This window comes from Petromyzon marinus, chromosome 64 (assembly GCF_048934315.1).
Source record: "Petromyzon marinus isolate PM22_M1 ecotype Great Lakes invasive population chromosome 64, UKy_Petmar_22M1.pri1.0, whole genome shotgun sequence".
Lineage (NCBI taxonomy): Eukaryota > Metazoa > Chordata > Hyperoartia > Petromyzontiformes > Petromyzontidae > Petromyzon > Petromyzon marinus.
Genome location: NC_133730.1, coordinates 8,230,222 through 8,257,405, shown reverse-complemented (window position 1 = coordinate 8,257,405; position 27,184 = coordinate 8,230,222). Strand labels below are relative to the sequence as shown.

General features: G+C 55.6%; 1 protein-coding gene and 1 long non-coding RNA gene across 2 annotated transcripts in view; one reads left to right on the top strand and one right to left on the bottom strand.

The window, feature by feature from the left end:
• Nucleotides 1–27,184, bottom strand: part of LOC142906452 (uncharacterized) — a 397,072-nt gene that overhangs the window by 290,777 nt on the left and 79,111 nt on the right. The window lies entirely within an intron of this gene.
• Nucleotides 1–27,184, top strand: part of COG6 (component of oligomeric golgi complex 6) — a 70,271-nt gene that overhangs the window by 39,977 nt on the left and 3,110 nt on the right. Inside the window, exons 12-17 of the mRNA XM_076054206.1 lie at nucleotides 4,811–4,928; nucleotides 17,532–17,663; nucleotides 19,085–19,252; nucleotides 20,682–20,789; nucleotides 25,970–26,023; nucleotides 26,883–26,962. Of these exons, the coding sequence (XP_075910321.1) occupies nucleotides 4,811–4,928; nucleotides 17,532–17,663; nucleotides 19,085–19,252; nucleotides 20,682–20,789; nucleotides 25,970–26,023; nucleotides 26,883–26,962 (660 nt within the window). The remainder of the gene's footprint in view (nucleotides 1–4,810; nucleotides 4,929–17,531; nucleotides 17,664–19,084; nucleotides 19,253–20,681; nucleotides 20,790–25,969; nucleotides 26,024–26,882; nucleotides 26,963–27,184) is intronic.

Sequence of the window (27,184 nt, the reverse complement as noted above, 5' to 3'; positions counted from 1 at the left end):
CTATGGGCAGTGTTGAGTCTATGGGTAGTGTTTATTCTACGGGTAGTGTTATTCTATGGGTAGTGTTTAGTCTATGGGTAGTGTTAGTCTATGGGCAGTGTTGAGTCTATGGGTAGTGTTTATTCTATGGGCAGTGTTAGTCTATGGGCAGTGTTGAGTCTATGGGTAGTGTTAGTCTATGGGCAGTGTTAGTCTATGGGCAGTGTTAGTCTATGGGTAGTGTTAGTCTATGGGCAGTGTTGAGTCTATGGGTAGTGTTAGTCTATGGGTAGTGTTAGTCTATGGGTAGTGTTAGTCTATGGGTAGTGTTAGTCTATGGGCAGTGTTAGTCTATGGGCAGTGTTAGTCTATGGGCAGTGTTAGTCTATGGGCAGTGTTAGTCTATGGGCAGTGTTAGTCTATGGGCAGTGTTAGTCTATGGGCAGTGTTAGTCTATGGGCAGTGTTAGTCTATGGGCAGTGTTGAGTCTATGGGCAGTGTTGAGTCTATGGGCAGTGTTGAGTCTATGGGCAGTGTTGAGTCTATGGGCAGTGTTAGTCTATGGGCAGTGTTGAGTCTATGGGTAGTGTTAGTCTATGGGCAGTGTTGAGTCTATGGGTAGTGTTTATTCTATGGGTAGTGTTAGTCTATGGGTAGTGTTAGTCTATGGGCAGTGTTGAGTCTATGGGTAGTGTTAGTCTATGGGCAGTGTTAGTCTATGGGCAGTGTTGAGTCTATGGGCAGTGTTAGTCTATGGGCAGTGTTAGTCTATGGGCAGTGTTAGTCTATGGGCAGTGTTAGTCTATGGGTAGTGTTGAGTCTATGGGCAGTGTTAGTCTATGGGCAGTGTTGAGTCTATGGGCAGTGTTAGTCTATGGGCAGTACATTTGTTGAACTTCTTCCGCACTGTACGTAGCCAACCGCGCTAATTGGAGGTGCTGCTCGAAAGAAATCGTCTCGAAACAAATGCGTTTGTCAGTGTAGATGACGACGACGATTTTAAAGTGCCGTAGCTCCCAATGGCTTCCTGATATCGGAAAGGAAGAGAGCGTTCCAGACGGCCGCAGAAGCGCGTCCGAAAGCGCCGCGTGATTTGCAGCGACCACCGCCTTCGCCCGATGGCTTGGCCCAAAGGCCTCTGCCGCTGCGAGGATTTGACGGAGTTCGCGCGGTGGTGGCCCATCGCCCCTTGACGAGGCCAGCAGTGAGAGGTCGTCGTGGTTCCTGCGCTGAGCCCCCGTTCACCCCGCGCACAGTCCACGCACAACCACAAGGACCCCCCGCCCCGACCCCCCCGCTGCAGCCTCGACAGACCGCTGGCGCAAGCGCTGCACCTGTGTGCCACGCGTGGGGGCGCGGTGGCCAGCACCACGCCCGGCCGCCTTTGTCTCCCCCCGTGGCCACGTTCACTGCACACCGCGCCAGGCAGTGAGTCGAGGCTGGGTCGGCCTAGGGGAGGGACCGGTTCAGCTAATCGCCCGTGGCCACGCTGCCCATACAACAACCGGCAGGTCACCGCGAAGCGGCCGTGACGTCACCGCTGCGTTTGACGCCAGGCTAGGTGCGCCTCGGCGGGGGGGGGGGGGCGGGGGGGGCGGGGGGGGCGGGGGGGGGCCCATTGTGGGCACCCCCACCGCCCCACTGCCTCCTTCCACCGCGATGACCTCGCCAATAGCTACGTTGCCAAAGAGGCCGGAGAGAGAGACAAGCCGGGGTTGGTGTGACGGGCGGTAACCGTGGGGGGTGAAGTCTCACGGCCAGCACCCCCAATTGGCAGAGCCTGGAGTAGACTGTAACCCCCCCCCCCCCCACACACACACCCCCCACCTCTCCCGTCCCCTCCCCTCGGAGGTTCCTCACAGAAACAGCAGGAAACCACTGCGGTTGGCCATGTGGAATGACCGCACACACACGCACACGTGCACACACACACACGTGCACACACACACACACGCACGCACACACACACGCACACACACACACACGTGCACACACACACACACGCACGCACACACACGTTCACACACACACGCACACACGCACGCACGTGCACACACACGCACGCGCACACACGCACACACACACACACGCACACACGCACGCACGTGCACACACACGCACGTGCACACACACGCACGTGCACACACACACACGCACACACACGCACACACACACGCACGCACACACACACACGTGCACACACACGCACACGCACACACACACACACACGTGCACGCACGCACACACACGCGCACACACATACGTACAAAGACAAAGGTCCCCCGTGTAGGCTTGGCAAAGTGTTTGGGGCGAGTGTTGCTTATACAAAGACAAAGGTCCCCCGTGTAGGCTTGGCAGAGTGTTTGGGGCGAGTGTTGCTTATACAAAGACAAAGGTCCCCCGTGTAGCCTTGGCGGAGTGTTTGGGGCGAGTGCTGCTAGCGAGTGGCAACGAAGTCCGGCACGGCGCTTGAGGGGCTGGGCGGTCAGCACCACCCCCGGCAGCCTTTGCCTCCCCCAGAGGTGACATTTACCACACACCGCACCAGGCACTCATTTCGGGCTGAGTCGACCTGGGGGAGGCCTAGGACCCCTTCAGATTATGATCGTCCGCACACAAAGACACAGATACCCACCCACGTGCATCAATCCAGCGACATCTAAGGCCTTCGCTCCTGACCCGGCATCCCGCCCCCCCCTGCCCCCCCCTGCCCCCCCCCTGCCCCCCAGGGAGATGAGATGAAGGCCCCCACCCCCCCACCCATTTTCCTCCCCACGAGCCCCTGAGCCCTCGGTAACCCCCGGCAACCGTCTCCCCATACACGCTGACACGGAAACCACCGAACTCGTCACTCGCCGTCTCGCTCGCTCACCCGGCCACCCAATCGCTGTAACCCTCACCCACTCACTCACTCACCTACCAACCTACCCATCCACCTACCCACCTACCCACTCACTCACCTACCAACCTACCCATCCACTCACCTACCCACTCACCCACCCACCCACTCACTCACCTACCAACCTACCCATCCACCTACCCACCCACCCACTCACTCACCTACCAACCTACCCATCCACCTACCCACCCACCCAATCGCTGTAACCCTCACCCACTCACTCACCTACCAACCTACCCATCCACTCACCTACCCACTGACTCACCTACCCACCCACTCACTCACCTACCAACCTACCCATCCACCTACCCACTCACTCACCTACCCACCCACTCACTCACTTACCAACCTACCCATCCACCTACCCACTCACTCACCCACCCACTCACTCACCTACCCACCCACCCAATCACTGTAACCCACCCACTCACCTATCCACCCACCCAATCGCTGTAACCCTCACCCACTCACTCACTCACCTACCAACCTACCCACCCACCTACCCACCCAACCAATCACTGTAACCCACCCACTCACCTACCCACCCACCCAATCACTGTAACCCACCCACTCACCTATCCACCCACCCAATCGCTGTAACCCTCACCCACCCACTCACTCACCTACCAACCTACCCACCCACCTACCCACCCACCCAATCACTGTAACCCACCCACTCACTCACCTACCAACCTACCCACCCAATCACTGTAACCCACACACTCACCTACCCACCCACCCAATCGCTGTAACCCTCACCCACCCACCCAATCGCTGTAACCCTCACCCACCCACCCACTCACTCACCTACCAACCTACCCATCCACCTACCCACCCACCCATCCACCTACCCACCCACCCAATCGCTGTAACCCTCACCCACCCACTCACTCACTCACCAACCTACCCACCCAATCACTGTAACACACCCACTCACCTACCCACTCACCTACCCACCCAATCGCTGTAACCCTCACCCACCCACTCACTCACCTACCAACCTACCCACCCACCTACCCACCCACTCAATCGCTGTAACCCTCACTCACCTACCCGCTCACCTACCCACCCACCCAATCGCTGTAACCCTCACCCACCCACTCACCTACCAACCTACCCACCCACCTACCCACCCACTCAATCGCTGTAACCCTCACCTACCCACTCACCCACCCACTCACTCACCCACCCACTCAGCCACTCACCCACCCACTAAATCGCTGTAACCCTCACCCACCCACTCAAACACACACCCACTCACCCACCTACTCACCCACTCACTCACCCACCTACTCACCCACCCACCCACTCACCCAGACACTCAATTGCTCTGACGCGCTCACCCACTCACTCAGCCATCCACTCATCCACCCACACGATGGCACCCAGGCTGCACCTCCGATTAGCACGATTGGCTCTGTACGGTGCGAAAGAAGTTCAACATACGGAGATGCAACCACCCACTCCCCCACCCACTCACCCACTCACCCACTCACCGCCCACCCACCCGCTCACCGACCCAATCGCTATAACCCACTTACCCTGTGTCTCCCCCCTGCTCCCTGTGTGTCTCCACCATTTGTCCACGCCATGTCCCCCGTTGTGTGTGTGTCCCCGTGTGTCCCCGTGTGTCCTCCCCCCCCATGTCCCCCCGAGTGTCCCCGTGTCTCCTCCCGTGTCTCCTCCGTGTGTCCCCGAGTGTCCCCGTGTCTCCCGGCGTCCCCCCGTGTCCTCCCCGTGTCCCCCCCGTGTCCCCCCGTGTCCCCCCGTGTCCCCCCGTGTCCCCCCGTGTCCCCCCGTGTCCCCCCGTGTCCCCCCGTGTCCTCCCGTGTCTCCTCCGTGTGTCCCCGAGTGTCCCCGTGTCTCCCGGTGTCCCCCCGTGGCACCACCCCCCCCCCACTCCGTGTGTCCCCCCCCCCCCGCCGGCCACAGCGCGGTGGTGGGCTCTCTGGACGCGTCCCTGGTGGTGACGCTGGTGGAGACGGCCGACCTGAGCCGCACGATGTTCTACTCCAGCCTGAGCACCCACTCGGCCAAGATGCTGGACAAGGTGGGGCGGCCGCCGGCGGCCACGGCACGCCCGGCAGCATCTCGGGCGACGGTGTCACCACGGCACGCCCTGCTCACCGCACCGCGGATGGCTGCCAGCACCACACTCAGTGTCAAACACTAACACCAGCACCACAGTCATTGTCAACCACTAACACCAGCACCACAGTCATTGTCAACCACTACCACCACCACCACAGTCATTGTCAAACACTACCACCAGCACCACCACCACAGTGTCAAACACTAACACCAGCACCACAGTCATTGTCAACCACTACCACCACCACCACAGTCATTGTCAAACACTACCACCAGCACCACCACAGTATCAACCACTACTACCGCACTCAGTGTCAACCACTACCACCACAGTCAGTGTCAAACACTACCAGCACCACACTCAGTGTCAAACACTACCACCAGCACCACAGTCAGTGTCAAACACTACCACCACAGTCAGTGTCAACCACTACCACCACCACACTCAGTGTCAAACACTACCACCACCACAGTCAGTGTCAACCACTACCACCAGCACCACCACAGTTTCAACCACTACCACCACCACACTCAGTGTCAACCACTACCACCACAGTCAGTGTCAACCACTACCACCACCACACTCAGTGTCAACCACTACCACCACCACAGTCAGTGTCAACCACTACCACCACCACACTCAGTGTCAACCACTACCACTACCACCACAGTCAGTGTCAACCACTACCACCAGCACAGTGTCAACCACTACCACCACACTCAGTGTCAACCACTACCACCACAGTCAGTGTCAACCACTACCACCACAGTCAGTGTCAACCACTACTACCACCACAGTCAGTGTCAACCACTACTACAACCACAGTCAGTGTCAACCACTACCACCACAGTCAGTGTCAACCACTACCACCACCACAGTCAGTGTCAACCACCAACACCACACTCAGTGTCAACCACTACCACCACAGTCAGTGTCAACCACTACCACCACCACAGTCAGTGTCAACCACCAGCACCACACTCAGTGTCAACCACTACCACCACCACACTCAGTGTCAACCACTACCACCACAGTCAGTGTCAACCACTACCACCACCACACTCAGTGTCAACCACTACCACCACAGTCAGTGTCAACCACTACCACCACCACACTCAGTGTCAACCACTACCACCACCACAGTCAGTGTCAACCACTACCACCACCACACTCAGTGTCAACCATCACCACCACACTCAGTGTCAACCACCACCACCACAGTCAGTGTCAACCACTACCACCACCACAGTCAGTGTCAAACACTACCACCACCACAGTGTCAACCACTACCACCACAGTCAGTGTCAACCACTACCACCACAGTCAGTGTCAACCACTACCACCACCACACTCAGTGTCAACCACTACCACCACACTCAGTGTCAAACACTACCACCACCACACTCAGTGTCAACCACTACCACTACCACCACACTCAGTGTCAACCACTACCACCACACTCAGTGTCAACCACTACCACCACACTCAGTGTCAACCACTACCACCACAGTCAGTGTCAACCACTACCACCACACTCAGTGTCAACCACTGCCACCACAGTCAGTGTCAACCACTACCACCACACTCAGTGTCAACCACTACCACCACACTCAGTGTCAACCACTACCACCACAGTCAGTGTCAACCACTACCACCACACTCAGTGTCAACCACTACCACCACACTCAGTGTCAACCACTACCACCACACTCAGTGTCAACCACTACCACCACAGTCAGTGTCAACCACTATCACCACCACACTCAGTGTCAACCACTACCACCACACTCAGTGTCAACCACTACCACCACAGTCAGTGTCAACCACTACCACCACACTCAGTGTCAACCACTACCACCACCACACTCAGTGTCAACCACTACCACCACAGTCAGTGTCAACCACTACCACCACACTCAGTGTCAACCACTGCCACCACAGTCAGTGTCAACCACTACCACCACACTCAGTGTCAACCACTGCCACCACACTCAGTGTCAGCCACTACCACCACACTCAGTGTCAACCACTACCACCACACTCAGTGTCAACCACTACCACCACAGTCAGTGTCAACCACTACCACCACCACAGTCAGTGTCAACCACTACCACCACAGTCAGTGTCAACCACTACCACCACACTCAGTGTCAACCACTACCACCACAGTCAGTGTCAACCACTACCACCACCACAGTCAGTGTCAACCACTACCACCACAGTCAGTGTCAAACACTACCACCACCACAGTCAGTGTCAACCACTACCACCACAGTCAGTGTCAAACACTACCACCACCACACTCAGTGTCAACCACTACCACCACAGTCAGTGTCAACCACTACCACCACCACACTCAGTGTCAACCACTACCACCACACTCAGTGTCAACCACTACCACCACACTCAGTGTCAACCACTACCACCACACTCAGTGTCAACCACTACCACCACACTCAGTGTCAACCACTACCACCACACTCAGTGTCAACCACTACCACCACACTCAGTGTCAACCACTACCACCACAGTCAGTGTCAACCACTACCACCACAGTCAGTGTCAACCACTACCACCACCACACTCAGTGTCAACCACTGCCACCACAGTCAGTGTCAACCACTACCACCACACTCGGTGTCAACCACTACCACCACACTCAGTGTCAACCACTACCACCACACTCAGTGTCAACCACTACCACCACCACACTCAGTGTCAACCACTACCACCACAGTCAGTGTCAACCACTACCACCACACTCAGTGTCAACCACTACCACCACACTCAGTGTCAACCACTACCACCACCACCACAGTGTCAACCACTACCACCACCACACTCAGTGTCAACCACTACCACCACACTCAGTGTCAACCACTACCACCACAGTCAGTGTCAACCACTACCACCACAGTCAGTGTCAACCACTACCACCACCACAGTCAGTGTCAACCACTACCACCACACTCAGTGTCAACCACTACCACCACAGTCAGTGTCAACCACTACCACCACACTCAGTGTCAACCACTACCACCACACTCAGTGTCAACCACTACCACCACAGTCAGTGTCAACCACTACCACCACAGTCAGTGTCAACCACTACCACCACAGTCAGTGTCAACCACTACCACCACCACACTCAGTGTCAACCACTACCACCACACTCAGTGTCAAACACTACCACCACCACACTCAGTGTCAACCACTACCACTACCACCACACTCAGTGTCAACCACTACCACCACACTCAGTGTCAACCACTACCACCACACTCAGTGTCAACCACTACCACCACAGTCAGTGTCAACCACTACCACCACACTCAGTGTCAACCACTGCCACCACAGTCAGTGTCAACCACTACCACCACACTCAGTGTCAACCACTACCACCACACTCAGTGTCAACCACTACCACCACAGTCAGTGTCAACCACTACCACCACACTCAGTGTCAACCACTACCACCACACTCAGTGTCAACCACTACCACCACACTCAGTGTCAACCACTACCACCACAGTCAGTGTCAACCACTACCACCACCACACTCAGTGTCAACCACTACCACCACACTCAGTGTCAACCACTACCACCACAGTCAGTGTCAACCACTACCACCACACTCAGTGTCAACCACTACCACCACCACACTCAGTGTCAACCACTACCACCACAGTCAGTGTCAACCACTACCACCACACTCAGTGTCAACCACTGCCACCACAGTCAGTGTCAACCACTACCACCACACTCAGTGTCAACCACTGCCACCACACTCAGTGTCAGCCACTACCACCACACTCAGTGCCAACCACTACCACCACACTCAGTGTCAACCACTACCACCACAGTCAGTGTCAACCACTACCACCACCACAGTCAGTGTCAACCACTACCACCACAGTCAGTGTCAACCACTACCACCACACTCAGTGTCAACCACTACCACCACAGTCAGTGTCAACCACTACCACCACCACAGTCAGTGTCAACCACTACCACCACAGTCAGTGTCAAACACTACCACCACCACAGTCAGTGTCAACCACTACCACCACAGTCAGTGTCAAACACTACCACCACCACACTCAGTGTCAACCACTACCACCACAGTCAGTGTCAACCACTACCACCACCACACTCAGTGTCAACCACTACCACCACACTCAGTGTCAACCACTACCACCACACTCAGTGTCAACCACTACCACCACACTCAGTGTCAACCACTACCACCACACTCAGTGTCAACCACTACCACCACAGTCAGTGTCAACCACTACCACCACACTCAGTGTCAACCACTACCACCACACTCAGTGTCAACCACTACCACCACAGTCAGTGTCAACCACTACCACCACACTCAGTGTCAACCACTACCACCACCACACTCAGTGTCAACCACTACCACCACACTCAGTGTCAACCACTACCACCACAGTCAGTGTCAACCACTACCACCACCACACTCAGTGTCAACCACTACCACCACACTCAGTGTCAACCACTACCACCACAGTCAGTGTCAACCACTACCACCACACTCAGTGTCAACCACTACCACCACCACACTCAGTGTCAACCACTACCACCACAGTCAGTGTCAACCACTACCACCACACTCAGTGTCAACCACTGCCACCACAGTCAGTGTCAACCACTACCACCACACTCAGTGTCAACCACTGCCACCACACTCAGTGTCAGCCACTACCACCACACTCAGTGTCAACCACTACCACCACACTCAGTGTCAACCACTACCACCACAGTCAGTGTCAACCACTACCACCACCACAGTCAGTGTCAACCACTACCACCACAGTCAGTGTCAACCACTACCACCACACTCAGTGTCAACCACTACCACCACAGTCAGTGTCAACCACTACCACCACCACAGTCAGTGTCAACCACTACCACCACAGTCAGTGTCAAACACTACCACCACCACAGTCAGTGTCAACCACTACCACCACAGTCAGTGTCAAACACTACCACCACCACACTCAGTGTCAACCACTACCACCACAGTCAGTGTCAACCACTACCACCACCACACTCAGTGTCAACCACTACCACCACACTCAGTGTCAACCACTACCACCACACTCAGTGTCAACCACTACCACCACACTCAGTGTCAACCACTACCACCACACTCAGTGTCAACCACTACCACCACACTCAGTGTCAACCACTACCACCACACTCAGTGTCAACCACTACCACCACAGTCAGTGTCAACCACTACCACCACAGTCAGTGTCAACCACTACCACCACCACACTCAGTGTCAACCACTGCCACCACAGTCAGTGTCAACCACTACCACCACACTCAGTGTCAACCACTACCACCACACTCAGTGTCAACCACTACCACCACACTCAGTGTCAACCACTACCACCACCACACTCAGTGTCAACCACTACCACCACAGTCAGTGTCAACCACTACCACCACACTCAGTGTCAACCACTACCACCACACTCAGTGTCAACCACTACCACCACCACCACAGTGTCAACCACTACCACCACCACACTCAGTGTCAACCACTACCACCACACTCAGTGTCAACCACTACCACCACCACCACAGTGTCAACCACTACCACCACCACAGTCAGTGTCAACCACTACCACCACAGTCAGTGTCAACCACTACCACCACACTCAGTGTCAACCACTACCACCACAGTCAGTGTCAACCACTACCACCACACTCAGTGTCAACCACTACCACCACACTCAGTGTCAACCACTACCACCACAGTCAGTGTCAACTACTACCACTACCACCACACTCAGTGTCAACCACTACCACCACAGTCAGTGTCAACCACTACCACCACACTCAGTGTCAACCACTACCACCACAGTCAGTGTCAACCACTACCACCACACTCAGTGTCAACCACTACCACCAGCACCACAGTCAGTGTCAAACACTACCACCACAGTCAGTGTCAACCACTACCACCACAGTCAGTGTCAACTACTACCACCACCACACTCAGTGTCAACCACTACCACCACAGTCAGTGTCAACCACTACCACCAGCACCACAGTCAGTGTCAACCACTACCACCACACTCAGTGTCAACCACTACCACCACACTCAGTGTCAACCACTACCACCACAGTCAGTGTCAACCACTACCACCACCACACTCAGTGTCAACCACTACCACCACACTCAGTGTCAACCACTACCACCACAGTCAGTGTCAACCACTACCACCACACTCAGTGTCAACCACTACCACCACCACACTCAGTGTCAACCACTACCACCACAGTCAGTGTCAACCACTACCACCACACTCAGTGTCAACCACTGCCACCACAGTCAGTGTCAACCACTACCACCACACTCAGTGTCAACCACTGCCACCACACTCAGTGTCAGCCACTACCACCACACTCAGTGTCAACCACTACCACCACACTCAGTGTCAACCACTACCACCACAGTCAGTGTCAACCACTACCACCACCACAGTCAGTGTCAACCACTACCACCACAGTCAGTGTCAACCACTACCACCACACTCAGTGTCAACCACTACCACCACAGTCAGTGTCAACCACTACCACCACCACAGTCAGTGTCAACCACTACCACCACAGTCAGTGTCAAACACTACCACCACCACAGTCAGTGTCAACCACTACCACCACAGTCAGTGTCAAACACTACCACCACCACACTCAGTGTCAACCACTACCACCACAGTCAGTGTCAACCACTACCACCACCACACTCAGTGTCAACCACTACCACCACACTCAGTGTCAACCACTACCACCACACTCAGTGTCAACCACTACCACCACCACAGTCAGTGTCAACCACTACCACCACACTCAGTGTCAACCACTACCACCACACTCAGTGTCAGCCACTACCACCACACTCAGTGTCAACCACTACCACCACACTCAGTGTCAACCACTACCACCACAGTCAGTGTCAACCACTACCACCACAGTCAGTGTCAACCACTACCACCACCACACTCAGTGTCAACCACTGCCACCACAGTCAGTGTCAACCACTACCACCACACTCAGTGTCAACCACTACCACCACACTCAGTGTCAACCACTACCACCACACTCAGTGTCAACCACTACCACCACCACACTCAGTGTCAACCACTACCACCACAGTCAGTGTCAACCACTACCACCACACTCAGTGTCAACCACTACCACCACACTCAGTGTCAACCACTACCACCACCACCACAGTGTCAACCACTGCCACCACCACACTCAGTGTCAACCACTACCACCACACTCAGTGTCAACCACTACCACCACCACCACAGTGTCAACCACTACCACCACCACAGTCAGTGTCAACCACTACCACCACAGTCAGTGTCAACCACTACCACCACACTCAGTGTCAACCACTACCACCACAGTCAGTGTCAACCACTACCACCACACTCAGTGTCAACCACTACCACCACACTCAGTGTCAACCACTACCACCACAGTCAGTGTCAACTACTACCACTACCACCACACTCAGTGTCAACCACTACCACCACACTCAGTGTCAACCACTACCACCACAGTCAGTGTCAACCACTACCACCACACTCAGTGTCAACCACTACCACCAGCACCACAGTCAGTGTCAAACACTACCACCACAGTCAGTGTCAACCACTACCACCACAGTCAGTGTCAACTACTACCACCACCACACTCAGTGTCAACCACTACCACCACAGTCAGTGTCAACCACTACCACCACACTCAGTGTCAACCACTACCACCACAGTCAGTGTCAACCACTACCACCACAGTCAGTGTCAACCACTACCACCACACTCAGTGTCAACCACTACCACCACAGTCAGTGTCAACCACTACCACCACACTCAGTGTCAACCACTACCACCACACTCTGTCAACCACTACCACCACAGTCAGTGTCAACCACTACCACCACAGTCAGTGTCAACCACTACCACCACACTCAGTGTCAACCACTACCACCAGCACCACAGTCAGTGTCAAACACTACCACCACAGTCAGTGTCAACCACTACCACCACAGTCAGTGTCAACTACTACCACCACCACACTCAGTGTCAACCACTACCACCACAGTCAGTGTCAACCACTACCACCACACTCAGTGTCAACCACTACCACCACAGTCAGTGTCAACCACTACCACCACAGTCAGTGTCAACCACTACCACCACACTCAGTGTCAACCACTACCACCACAGTCAGTGTCAACCACTACCACCACACTCAGTGTCAACCACTACCACCACACTCTGTCAACCACTACCACCACAGTCAGTGTCAACCACTACCACCACAGTCAGTGTCAACTACTACCACCACCACACTCAGTGTCAACCACTACCACCACAGTCAGTGTCAACCACTACCACCACACTCAGTGTCAACCACTACCACCACCACCACCACAGTGTCAACCACTACCACCACACTCAGTGTCAACCACTACCACCACAGTCAGTGTCAACCACTACCACCACCAAGACAAAGATCCCCCGTATAGCCTTAACAGACTGTTGGGGCCAAGTGCTGTTAGCGAGCACCTATGAAGGCCGGCACGGCACACGAGGGGGTGGGTGGCCAGCACCACGCCCGGCCGCCTTTGTCTCCCCAGCGGCGATGTTTGCACACCGCACCAGGTACTCATTTGAGGCTGAGTCGACCTAGCATAGGCTCAGGCTCGTTTCAGATAATCGTCAGTCAGAATCAAACTCGGGTCGCCAGGTTCGTAGCGCAGCGCACCGACCACTACACTACCACTCCCCCACCACACGCTGTATCACCCACACCACCACTCACGGTGGCGACCACACCACCATGAAGTGACGATCACAGCACCACCACACACAGTGTCAACCACACTACCACACTGAGTGTCAACCACACCACCACACTGAGTGTCAACCACACCACCACACTCAGTGACAACCACACCACCACACACTTTCAATAATACCACAAGACACCGCCCCATCCGCACCACCACACACAGTGGCAACTACACCACCACACACTCTCAATAATACCACACCACACTGCCCCAACCACACCACCACACTGAGTGTCAACCACACCACCACACACTCTCAATAATACCACACCACACTGAGTGTCAACCACATCACCACACTGAGTGTCAACCACACCACCACACACTCTCAATAATACCACACCACACTGCCCCAACCACACCACCACACACTCTCAATACTACCACACCACACTGCCCCAACCACACCACCACACTGAGTGTCAACCACACCACCACACACTCTCAATACTACCACACCACACTGCCCCAACCACACCACCACACTGAGTGTCAACCACACCACCACACACTCTCAATAATACCACACGACACTGCCCCAACCACACCACCACAATGAGTGTCAACCACACCACCACACACTCTCAATAATACCACACGACACTGCCTCAACCACACCACCACACTGATTGTCAACCACACCACCACACACTCTCAATAATACCACACGACACCGCCCCAACCACACCACCACACTGATTGTCAACCACACCACCACACAATTTCACCGACCACACCGCACTATGTTGATGCTGCTACTGCTGCAGAGAATGGCGATAATGACGCTGACGGTGCTGATTGTACTAACGGTGTTGACGGTGCTGATGGTACTAACGGTGTTGACGGTGCTGATGGTACTAACGGTGTTGACGGTGCTAATGGTGGCGACGGTGTTGACGGTGCTGATGGTACTAACGGTGTTGACGGTGCTGATGGTACTCACGGTGTTGACGGTGCTGATGGTACTAATGGTGTTGACGGTGCTGATGGTACTCACGGTGTTGACGGTGCTGATGGTACTAACGGTGTTGACGGTGCTGATGGTACTCAGTGTTGACGGTGCTGATGGTACTCACGGTGTTGACGGTGCTGATGGTACTAACGGTGTTGATGGTGCTGATGGTGTTGACGGTGCTAATGGTACTCACGGTGTTGACGGTGCTGATGGTACTAACGGTGTTGATGGTGCTGATGGTACTAACGGTGTTGACGGTGTTGACGGTACTAATGTTGTTGACGGTGCTGATGGTACTCACGGTGTTGACGGTGCTGATGGTACTGACGGTGTTGACGGCGCTGATGGTACTAACGGTGCTGACGGCGCTGATGGTACTCGCGGTGTTGACGGTGCTGATGGTACTAACGGTGTTGACGGCGCTGATGGTACTAACGGTGTTGACGGTGCTGTTGGTACTAACGGTGTTGACGGTGCTGATGGTACTCACGGTGTTGACGGTGCTGATGGTACTAACGGTGTTGACGGTGCTGATGGTACTAACGGTGTTGACGGTGCTGATGGTACTAACGGTGTTGACGGTGCTGTTGGTACTAACGGTGTTGACGGTGCTGATGGTACTAATGTTGTTGACGGTGCTGATGGTACTCACGGTGTTGACGGTGCTGATGGTACTAACGGTGTTGACGGTGCTGATGGTACTGACGGTGTTGACGGTGCTGATGGTACTGACGGTGTTGACGGTGCTGATGGTACTCACTGTGTTGACGGTGCTGATGGTACTCACTGTGTTGACGGTGCTGATGGTACTAACGGTGTTGACGGTGCTGTTGGTACTAACGGTGTTGACGGTGCTGATGGTACTAATGTTGTTGACGGTGCTGATGGTACTCACGGTGTTGACGGTGCTGATGGTACTAACGGTGTTGACGGTGCTGATGGTACTGACGGTGTTGACGGTGCTGATGGTACTGACGGTGTTGACGGTGCTGATGGTACTCACTGTGTTGACGGTGCTGATGGTACTCACTGTGTTGACGGTGCTGATGGTACTAACGGTGTTGACGGTGCTGATGGTACTCACGGTGTTGACGGTGCTGATGGTACTAACGGTGTTGACGGTGCTGATGGTACTAACGGTGTTGACGGCGCTGATTGTACTCGCGGTGTTGACGGTGCTGATGGTACTGACGGTGTTGACGGTGCTGATGGTACTGACGGTGTTGACGGTGCTGATGGTACTCACTGTGTTGACGGTGCTGATGGTACTCACTGTGTTGACGGTGCTGATGGTACTAACGTTGTTGACGGTGCTGATGGTACTAACGGTGTTGACGGTGCTGATGGTACTCACGGTGTTGACGGTGCTGATGGTACTAACGGTGTTGATGGTACTAATGGTGTTGACGGTGCTGATGGTACTCACGGTGTTGACGGTGCTGATGGTACTAACGGTGTTGACGGTGCTGATGGTACTAACGGTGTTGATGGTACTAATGGTGTTGACGGTGCTGATGGTACTCACGGTGTTGACGGCGCTGATGGTACTAACGGTGTTGACGGTGCTGATGGTACTAACGGTGTTGACGGTGCTGATGGTACTCACGGTGTTGACGGTGCTGATGGTACTAACGGTGTTGACGGTGCTGATGGTACTAACGGTGTTGACGGTGCTGTTGGTACTAACGGTGTTGATGGTGCTGATGGTACTCACGGTGTTGACGGTGCTGATGGTACTAACGGTGTTGACGGTGCTGATGGTACTAACGGTGTTGACGGTGCTGATGGTACTAACGGTGTTGACGGTGCTGATGGTACTAACGGTGCTGATGGTACTGATGGTACTAACGGTGTTGACGGCGCTGATGGTACTAACGGTGTTGACGGTGCTGATGGTACTAACGGTGCTGATGGTACTGATGGTACTAACGGTGTTGACGGCGCTGATGGTACTAACGGTGTTGACGGTGCTGATGGTACTAACGGTGCTGATGGTACTAACGGTGTTGACGGTGCTGATGGTACTAACGGTGCTGATGGTACTAACGGTGTTGACGGTGCTGATGGTACTCACGGTGTTGACGGTGCTGATGGTACTCACGGTGTTGACGGTGCTGATGGTACTAACGGTGCTGATGGTACTGATGGTACTAACGGTGCTGATGGTACTAACGGTGCTGATGGTACTAACGGTGTTGACGGTGCTGATGGTACTCACGGTGTTGACGGTGCTGATGGTACTAACGGTGCTGATGGTACTGATGGTACTAACGGTGCTGATGGTACTAACGGTGCTGATGGTACTAACGGTGTTGACGGTGCTGATGGTACTAACGGTGTTGACGGTGCTGATGGTACTAACGGTGTTGACGGTGCTGATGGTACTAACGGTGTTGACGGTGCTGATGGTACTAACGGTGTTGACGGCGCTGATGGTACTAACGGTGCTGATGGTACTCACGGTGTTGCCGGCGCTGACGATGCTAACGGTGTTGACGGTGCTGATGGTACTCACGGTGTTGCCGGCGCTGATGGTACTGACGGTGTTGACGGTGCTGATGGTACTAACGGTGCTGATGGTACTCACGGTGTTGCCGGCGCTGACGATGCTAACGGTGTTGACGGTGCTGATGGTACTCACGGTGTTGCCGGCGCTGACGATGCTAACGGTGTTGACGGTGTTGACGGTGGTGGGTGCCAGGTGGAGTGTCCCCCTGCGGATCTGTCCCCGCCGGTGGTGGTGGCCCAGACGCTGTCCCTGCTGAGGGACGTCCTCACCTCCCACGATGCCTCCGTGGTGCCCCTCGACGCCCGGCAGGCCGACTTCCAGCAGGCACGGGGTCACGCGGGGTCACGCGGGGTCACGCGGGGGTGGGAGGGGGGGGACACGGGGGGGGGAGGGAGACGGGGAGGCACGAGGTCACGCGGGGGGAAACATGCGGAGAGACACGGGGAGGCAAGGACACGCAAGGAGACGCGGAGATACGCCGGGAGACATCGGGGCACACAATGAGACAGAGGGACACACGGAGACACAGAAAGAGATGCATCTGAACGCCTAGTCACCTTCTCATGTCTCCCTGTGTCTCTCCCCTGCATCTTCCTCTTTCCCCGTGTCTCCCCCGTGTCTGCATTGTCTGTGTCACCTTCCTCTACCCCGTGTCTCCCCCACGTGTCTCCCTACCGTGTCTCTCCACGCCGTGTCGCCCCAGTGTCTCACCCTCGTGTCTCCCCCACGTGTCTCCCCCACGTGTCTCCCCACCGTGTCTCTTCCACGTGTCTCTCCCCTGTGTCTCCCCCACGTGTCTCTCCCACGTGTCTCCCCCACGTGTCTCTCCCCTGTGTCTCCCCCACGTGTCTCTCCCACGTGTCTCCCCCACGTGTCTCCCCCACCGTGCCTCTCCCACGTGTCTCCCCCACGTGTCTCTCCCACGCTCCCACGTGTCTCCCCCACGTGTCTCCCCCACGTGTCTCTCCCACGTGTCTCCCCCACCGTGCCTCTCCCACGTGTCTCCCCCACGTGTCTCTCCCACGTGTCTCCCCCACGTGTCTCCCCCACCGTGCCTCTCCCACGTGTCTCCCCCACGTGTCTCTCCCACGTGTCTCCCCCACGTGTCTCCCCCACGTGTAACTCCCCACGTGTCTCCCCCACGTGTCTCTCTCCTGTGTCTCCCCCACGTGTCTCCCCCACGTGTCTCTCCCACGTGTCTCCCCACGTGTCTCCCCCACGTGTCTCCCCCACTTGTCTCTCCCCTGTGTCTCCCCCACGTGCCTCTCCCACGTGTCTCCCCCACGTGTCTCTCCCACGTGTCTCCCCCACGTGTCTCCCCCACGTGTCTCCCCCACCGTGTCTCCCCACGTGTCTCTCCCACGTGTCTCCCCCACGTGTCTCTACCACGTGTCTCTCACCCACGTGTCTCTCCCACGTGTCTCTCACCCACGTGTCTCTCCCCCACGTGTCTCCCCCACGTGTCTCCCCCACGTGTCCCCCAGGTGGTCTCGTGCCTGCTGGACCCTCTGCTCAACGTGTGCACCGTGTAACTCCCCACGTGTCTCTCCCACGTGTCTCCCCACGTGTCTCCCCCACGTGTAACTCCCCCCGTGTCTCCCCCACGTGTCTCCCCACGTGTCTCCCCCACGTGTCTCCCCCACGTGTCTCTCCCACGTGTCTCCCCCACGTGTCTCCCCACGTGTCTCCCCCACGTGTCTCCCCACGTGTCTCCCCCACGTGTCTCCCCCACGTGTCTCCCCCAGGTGGTCTCGTGCCTGCTGGACCCTCTGCTCAACGTGTGCACCGTGTGTGCCAGCTCCCTGTCGGCCGTTCCCATGGCCGTCTTCCTCGTCAACTCCCTCTACGCCATGAGGGGGGCCCTGGCCCCCCACGAGTTCACCGAGCAGCGACTCGACCTCCTCCAGCTGCAGGTGACACCGGCAGGGGGGCGGGTTAACGTGTGTGTGTGTGTGTGTGGGGAGCGGTGGTAAAGACAAAGGTCCCCCATATAGCCTTAACAGACTGTCGGGGCAAGTGCTGTTAGCGAGCAGCACCTGTGATGGTCGGCACGGCACACGAGGGGGTGGGTGGCCAGCACCACGCCCGGCCGCCTTTGTCTCCCCAGTGACGACGTTTAGACATCGCGCCAGGTAACTCATTTAAGGTTGAGTCGACCTAGGGGAAGGCCTAAGAGCGGTTCCTGCTCACAGCCAACATCGGTAACAAATATCTGAGCGGTGCTGGTGCCCCTCCTAGGTCGACGCAGCCTGAAACGATCACCTGGTACGGTGTGTAAACGTTGGCACTTGGAGAGACAAAGGCGGCTGGGCGTGCGTGTTTTTTTCTGGCCACACCCCATTGCGGGCCTTTTACGTGATGCTTGCGAAAAGCACTTTACCCAACAGCCTGTGCAGGCTACACTGGGGGCGGGGATCTTTGTCTTTGTGGCCTCCCCTCCCTCCGGCTCCCTTCTCTCCCAAGGATTCTTCACATGTCGTTGGAACCTTGGAATGCTGTGCAGGGCCGCGCCGGGCTAGCGCTGGGATGGGTGGCCACCAGCGCGTACCTTGTGTGTGTGCGTGTGCCGTAGCTGTGATCCAAGGGGTGCAGAGCAAAGGGGGATTCGAGAGGTTTGGTCCGCCCATCGGATTCTCTGCACTCCCCCCCCTCCGTGTGGTGCGGCGGTGGTTAGGAGATGTTAACACCCTCGCCTGGTATGCAGGAAGTTGTGGGTTCGATCCCAACCCCCGACGCCTGTTTGCGTGTCTCTCTCTCTCTCTCCCCGTGGCCGCGTGGATTTTTCTCCGGGCCCTACGATTTTTTCTCCCCCACGTTCAGAATCAAGATGCAAATTTCGATTTAAAGCTTTCGTGACTGCAAGGATTCATCTTCTTTGGTTCTTTCGGTAAGGTCACGGAGAATGAGAATAAAATAATAAAATAACACGATAAAATTCCTCACGACGTTTCGGCCACAACGGCCGCTTGCGTTGTGGCCGAAACGTCGTGAGGATTTTATCGTGTTATTTTATGATTTTATTCTCATTCTCCGTGACCTTACCGAAAGAACCAAAGAAGATGAATCAAGATGCGTTTCGAGTATTTGAGCTGCGATAAATTTCCACGCGACGACGATGACGATGGTGATGATGATGAAGACAAGCCACTTCGTTGAGCTGTCATTTGTGATGGCCAGAGTCGCTTCTGAAAAAACAGCTACGCAGCTCAGTGGGGCCTTGCCTGGTAAAAATAAAGATCAAGTTTTTTGGGGTTTTTAGTTTCTCCCCCATTACTCTATTCTCCTTCCACTCTCTGACTCTCGGCTCTTCGTCTCTCTCACACCCTCGCCTCGCTCTCTCAGATCGAGGCCCACCTGGACACGCTGGTGAACGAGCAGGCTTCGCTCATGCTGACACGTGCCGGCATGGCGGCCGTCTACAGCCGGGTCCAGCAGCACCGGCCCGAGCAGGTGACACGGCCTCACAGACTAGGCCTCACCAGCTAGGCCTCACAGACTAGGCCTCACCAGCTAGGCCTCACAGACTAGGCCTCACCAGCTAGGCCTCACAGACTAGGCCTTACCAGCTAGGCCTCACGAGCTAGGCCTCACCAGCTAGGCCTCACAGACTAGGCCTCACCAGCTAGGCCTCACAGACTAGGCCTCACAGACTAGGCCTCACAGACTTGGCCTCACCAGCTAGGCCTCACCAGCTAGGCCTCACAGACTTGGCCTCACCAGCTAGGCCTCACGAGCTAGGCCTCACAGACTAGGCCTCACCAGCTAGGCCTCACAGACTAGGCCTTACCAGCTAGGCCTCACGAGCTAGGCCTCACAGACTAGGCCTCACAGACTAGGCCTCACCAGCTAGGCCTCACAGACTAGGCCTCACCGACTAGGCCTCACCAGCTAGGCCTCACAAGCTAGCTCTCACAGACTAGGCCTCACAGACTAGGCCTCACAGACTAGGCCTCACAGACTAGGCTTCACCAGCTAGGCCTCACCAGCTAGGCCTCACAGACTAGGCCTCACCAGCTAGGCCTCACCAGCTAGGCCTCACAGACTAGGCCTCACCAGCTAGGCCTCACAGACTAGGCCTCACCAGCTAGGCCTCACCAGCTAGGCCTCACAGACTAGGCCTCATGGACTAGGCCTCACAGACTAGGCTTCACCAGCTAGGCCTCACAGACTAGGCCTCACCAGCTAGGCCTCACCAGCTAGGCCTCACCAGCTAGGCCTCACAGACTAGGCCTTACCAGCTAGGCCTCACCAGCTAGGCCTCACAGACTAGGCCTCACAGACTAGGCCTCACGGACTAGGCCTCACAGACTAGGCTTCACCAGCTAGGCCTCAGAGACTAGGCCTCACCAGCTAGGCTTCACTAGCTAGGCCTCACAGACTAGGCCTCACCAGCTAGGCCTCACCAGTTAGGCCTAACAGACTAGGCCTCACCAGCTAGGCCTCACCAGCTAGGCCTCACAGACTAGGCCTCACCAGCTAGGCCTCACCAGCTAGGCCTCACAGACTAGGCCTTACCAGCTAGGCCTCACCAGCTAGGCCTCACAGACTAGGCCTCACAGACTAGGCCTCACGGACTAGGCCTCACAGACTAGGCTTCACCAGCTAGGCCTCACAGACTAGGCCTCACCAGCTAGGCCTCACCAGCTAGGCCTCACAGACTAGGCCTCACCAGCTAGGCCTCACAGACTAGGCCTCACCAGCTAGGCCTCACAAGCTAGCTCTCACAGACTAGGCCTCACAGACTAGGCCTCACAGACTAGGCCTCACAGACTAGGCTTCACCAGCTAGGCCTCACCAGCTAGGCCTCACAGACTAGGCCTCACCAGCTAGGCCTCACCAGCTAGGCCTCACAGACTAGGCCTCACCAGCTAGGCCTCACAGACTAGGCCTCACCAGCTAGGCCTCACCAGCTAGGCCTCACAGACTAGGCCTCATGGACTAGGCCTCACAGACTAGGCTTCACCAGCTAGGCCTCACAGACTAGGCCTCACCAGCTAGGCCTCACCAGCTAGGCCTCACCAGCTAGGCCTCACAGACTAGGCCTTACCAGCTAGGCCTCACCAGCTAGGCCTCACAGACTAGGCCTCACAGACTAGGCCTCACGGACTAGGCCTCACAGACTAGGCTTCACCAGCTAGGCCTCAGAGACTAGGCCTCACCAGCTAGGCTTCACTAGCTAGGCCTCACAGACTAGGCCTCACCAGCTAGGCCTCACCAGTTAGGCCTAACAGACTAGGCCTCACCAGCTAGGCCTCACCAGCTAGGCCTCACAGACTAGGCCTCACCAGCTAGGCCTCACCAGCTAGGCCTCACAGACTAGGCCTTACCAGCTAGGCCTCACCAGCTAGGCCTCACAGACTAGGCCTCACAGACTAGGCCTCACGGACTAGGCCTCACAGACTAGGCTTCACCAGCTAGGCCTCACAGACTAGGCCTCACCAGCTAGGCCTCACCAGCTAGGCCTCACAGACTAGGCCTCACCAGCTAGGCCTCACCAGCTAGGCCTCACCAGCTAGGCCTCACATACTATGCCTTACCAGCTAGGCCTCACCAGCTAGGCCTCACCGACTAGGCCTCACCAGCTAGGCCTCACAGACTAGGCCTCACCAGCTAGGCCTCACGAGCTAGGCCTCACAGACTAGGCCTCACCAGCTAGGCCTCACCAGCTAGGCCTCACAGACTAGGCCTCACCAGCTAGGCCTCACGAGCTAGGCCTCACAGACTAGGCCTCACCAGCTAGGCCTCACCGACTAGGCCTCACCAGCTAGCTCTCACAGACTAGGCCTCACCGACTAGGCCTCACCAGCTAGGCCTCACAGACTAGGCCTCACCGGCTAGGCCTCACCAGCTAGGCCTCACCAGCTAGCTCTCACAGGCTAGGCCTCACAGACTAAGCCTCACCAGCTAGGACTCACAGACTAGGTCTCACAGGCTAGGCCTCACAGGCTAGGCCTCACAGTCTAGGCCTCACCGGCTTGGCCTCACCAGCTAGGCCTCCAGACTAGCCCTCACAGACTAGGCCTCACCAGCTATGCCTCACAGACTAGGCTTCACAGACTCGGCCTCACCAGCTAGGCCTCACCAGCTAGGCCTCACATGCTAGGCCTCACAGACGAGGTTTCACAGGCTAGGCCTCACAAACTAAGCATCATCAGCTAGGCCTCACATGCTAGGCCTCACAGACTAGGCCTCACCGGCTAGGCCTCACAGACTAGGCCTCACAGACTAGGCTTCACCGGCTAGGCCTCACAGACTAGGCCTCACAGGCTATACCTCACAGGCTATACCTCACAGACTAGGCCTTACAGCCTAGGCTTAACAGACTAGGCCTAACCAGCTAGGCCTTACAGATTAGGCCTCACAGAGCAGGCCTGGCCGGCTAGGCCTCACAGGCTAGACTTGACAGACAAGGCCTGACCAGCTAGGCCTCACCGGCTAGGCCTCACAGACTAGGCCTCAGCAGCTAGGCCTCACAGGCTAGGCCTCACATGCTAGGCCTCACATGCTAGGCCTCACAGACGAGGTTTCACAGGCTAGGCCTCACAAACTAGGCCTCAACAGCTAGGCCTCACAGGCTAGGCCTCACATGCTAGGCCTCACAGACGAGGTCTCAACGGCTAGGCCTCACAGATTAGGCCTCAGACTAGGCCTCACAGGCTAGGCCTCACAGGCTAGGCCTCACAGACTAGGCCTCACGGGCTAGGCCTCCCTGGCTAGGCATCACCAGCTAGGCTTCACAGACTAGGCCTAACCAGCTATGCCTCATAGATTAGGCCTCACTAGCTAGGCCTCACAGACTAGGCTTAACCAGCTATGCCTCATAGATTAGGCCTCACCAGCTAGGCCTCACAGACTAGGCCTCACCGACTAGGCCTCACCAGCTTGGCCTTACAGACTAGGCCTCACCAGCTAGGCCTCACAGACTAGGCCTCACAAGCTAGGCCTCACGAGCTAGGTCTCACCAGCTAGGCCTCACCAGCTAGGCCTCACCAGCTAGCTCTCACAGACTAGGCCTCACAGACTAAGCCTCACCAGCTAGGACTCACAGACTAGGTCTCACAGGCTAGGCCTCACAGACTAGCCCTCACAGACTAGGCCTCACCAGCTATGCCTCACAGACTAGGCCTCACAGACTCGGCCTCACCAGCCAGGCCTCACCAGCTAGGCCTCACAAACTAGGCCTCACATACTAGGCAACACCAGCTAGGCCTCACCAGCTAGACCTCACATGCTAGGCCTCACAGACGAGGTTTCACAGGCTAGGCCTCACGAACTAGGCATCAACAGCTAGGCCTCACATGCTAGGCCTCACAGACTAGGCCTCACCGGCTAGGCCTCACAGACTAGGCCTCACAGACTAGGCCTCACAGGCTATACCTCACAGACTAGGCCTTACAGCCTAGGCTTAACAGACTAGGCCTAACCAGCTAGGCCTTGCAGATTAGGCCTCACAGAGCAGGCCTGGCCGGCTAGGCCTCACAGGCTAGACTTGACAGACAAGGCCTGACCAGCTAGGCCTCACCGGCTAGGCCTCACAGACTAGGCTTCAACAGCTAGGCCTCACAGACTAGGCCTCACAAACGAGGCCTCACAGACTAGGCCTCACAGACTAAGCTATACATTTCCACATGGTAAGCCACTTTGTTGAGCTATCATTTGTGTCCAGGTCACTTCTGAAAAATAAGTTAATACCTCAGTGGGCTTTACCTGCTAAGATAACAATGTTTAGTTTTATTTGTAAATATGTTTAATTGATTTGTTTACCTCTCTTATACTTTGCACTCCTATCGTGTTTTTGTATTGTTTATTGCTGTAACATGTTGACCCACCCCTACTTGGACATCTGTGAAAAAGAGCGTTATAGCTCATCCGATTCCACCAGCGTAAATAAATATTCTGATTCTGACTACGCCTCGCAGACTCGGCCTCACCAGGTAGGCCTCACTGACTAGGCCTCACAGACCAGGCCTCATCATCACCATCTTTCACCACTATCACCACCATCATCTGGCTTTAGGTCTTCTCTTCCCCTTGGTTGCCAACCTTCTGGGTTTTCTCCGCCCCTTGCCATCTGGGTCACCCATCACACCCTGAACCCCAACCTCCAAGCTGCTCATCCCATCCTACTCCACCATCCCCACGTGTCCCTGCCCATCTCAGCCTCCTCCTCTGATTACCAACCTCCCGAGTTGTTTACCCATCCCTTGGGTCTCGCCTACTTCCCCTTTCCTGGTATACAGGAGGTTGGGGGTTCGATTCCGACCCCGACTCCTGTATTTTTGGAGTTTGCGTGTCTCCCTCTCTCCCTCTCTCTCTGTGGTCGTTTTGTCTTTTTCTCCACAATTAGAAACATGCATTTAGAGCATTTGGCCGCTGTCAATTTCCACGTGATGAGCCACTTCGTTGACCTGTCATTCATGTGTGGCCCCGCTCAGTGGTCCTTACCTGGTGAAATAAACATAAAAGTTCACAATCTCATGGCAGGGGTTAGTCAATCTGGAGAAAGGCCAGCCGCTGTTGACCTGGCACAGAGTGGTACTCCGTTTTTTATTCACCGCGGAGGGATATTGGACGGGATGATGGTGGGCGAGTGTTAACCGTGAGTGATGTTGTTGCGATTCACGTTTCAGGGCCCCCTGTCTCAAATACCAGGGATGGATGAGTCCTCTGTGAAAGCGGCCATGGTGAGACATCGTCATCGTGATCATCACAAGCCTAATCATCATCATCATCATGGTCATCATCATCGCCATCAACATTATAGTAATCATAATCATCATTGTCATCACAAGCATAGTCGTCATCGTCATCATCATTGTCATCACAAGCCTAATCATCATCATCATGGTCATCATCATCGCCATCAACATTATAGTAATCATAATCATCATTGTCATCACAAGCATAGTCGTCATCATCATCGTCATCATCATCGTCATCATTGTCATCACAAGCACAGTCATCATCATCGTCATAGTCATCATCGTCATCATTGTCATCACAAGCATCGTCATATTCGTCAGCATTACCACAAACATTGTCAGCGTTATCACACACCGCTTCGTAATTATCGCACTCAAACGCATTTGTCATCTTTATTATCATAATTACAAGCATCGTCACGGTCATCATCGTCATCACCACCACCATCATCAGCATCACAAATATCGTCATCAGCATTATCAGAAACATAATCACGAGCAGCATTGTCATCATTATCAACGCAGACATCATTATCATGACAATCACGATCACAATTATCATGATCATTTTCGTGAGCATTATCACATCACCATCACCCAAAATGTCAGCAGTGCTGGCTCAATGTTTGTGACAGGGCCATGATGAACCTTCAGAGAGAGAGAGACACACACAGACACAGAGACCCAGGGCTCGAACCCAGGATCTCGGCGGTACATGCTCATCACCCAAAAACCTTTATTATGAATCATCACCTCCGATTAGCACGGTTGGCTACGTGCGGTGCGAAATAAATGCAACTTACATACACACGTACATCTCTGACCCCTCACCTCCATGCAGGTCCAGTTCTCTCGGTACCTCTCATCTCCTGACTCGCACACCCTGCCGCAGCTGCAGCTGCTGCACAGCTCCAGCCTCAAGTACGTACGGGCTCACGTCGCACACGCGTGTCACGTGTGTCACGTGTGTCACGTGTCACGCGCTCTCGCTCACGTCGCACGCGCCGTACGTTCGTTCCATGGGCAATGGCGAAGAGGTGAGGCTTCAGGAGAGGAACTGAAGGAGGCTGAGGAGGGCGCCTGCTTCATGTACAGGGCACCGGGCGCTGGTTACCTCCCCGGGGTCAAATCATTCTCCACAGA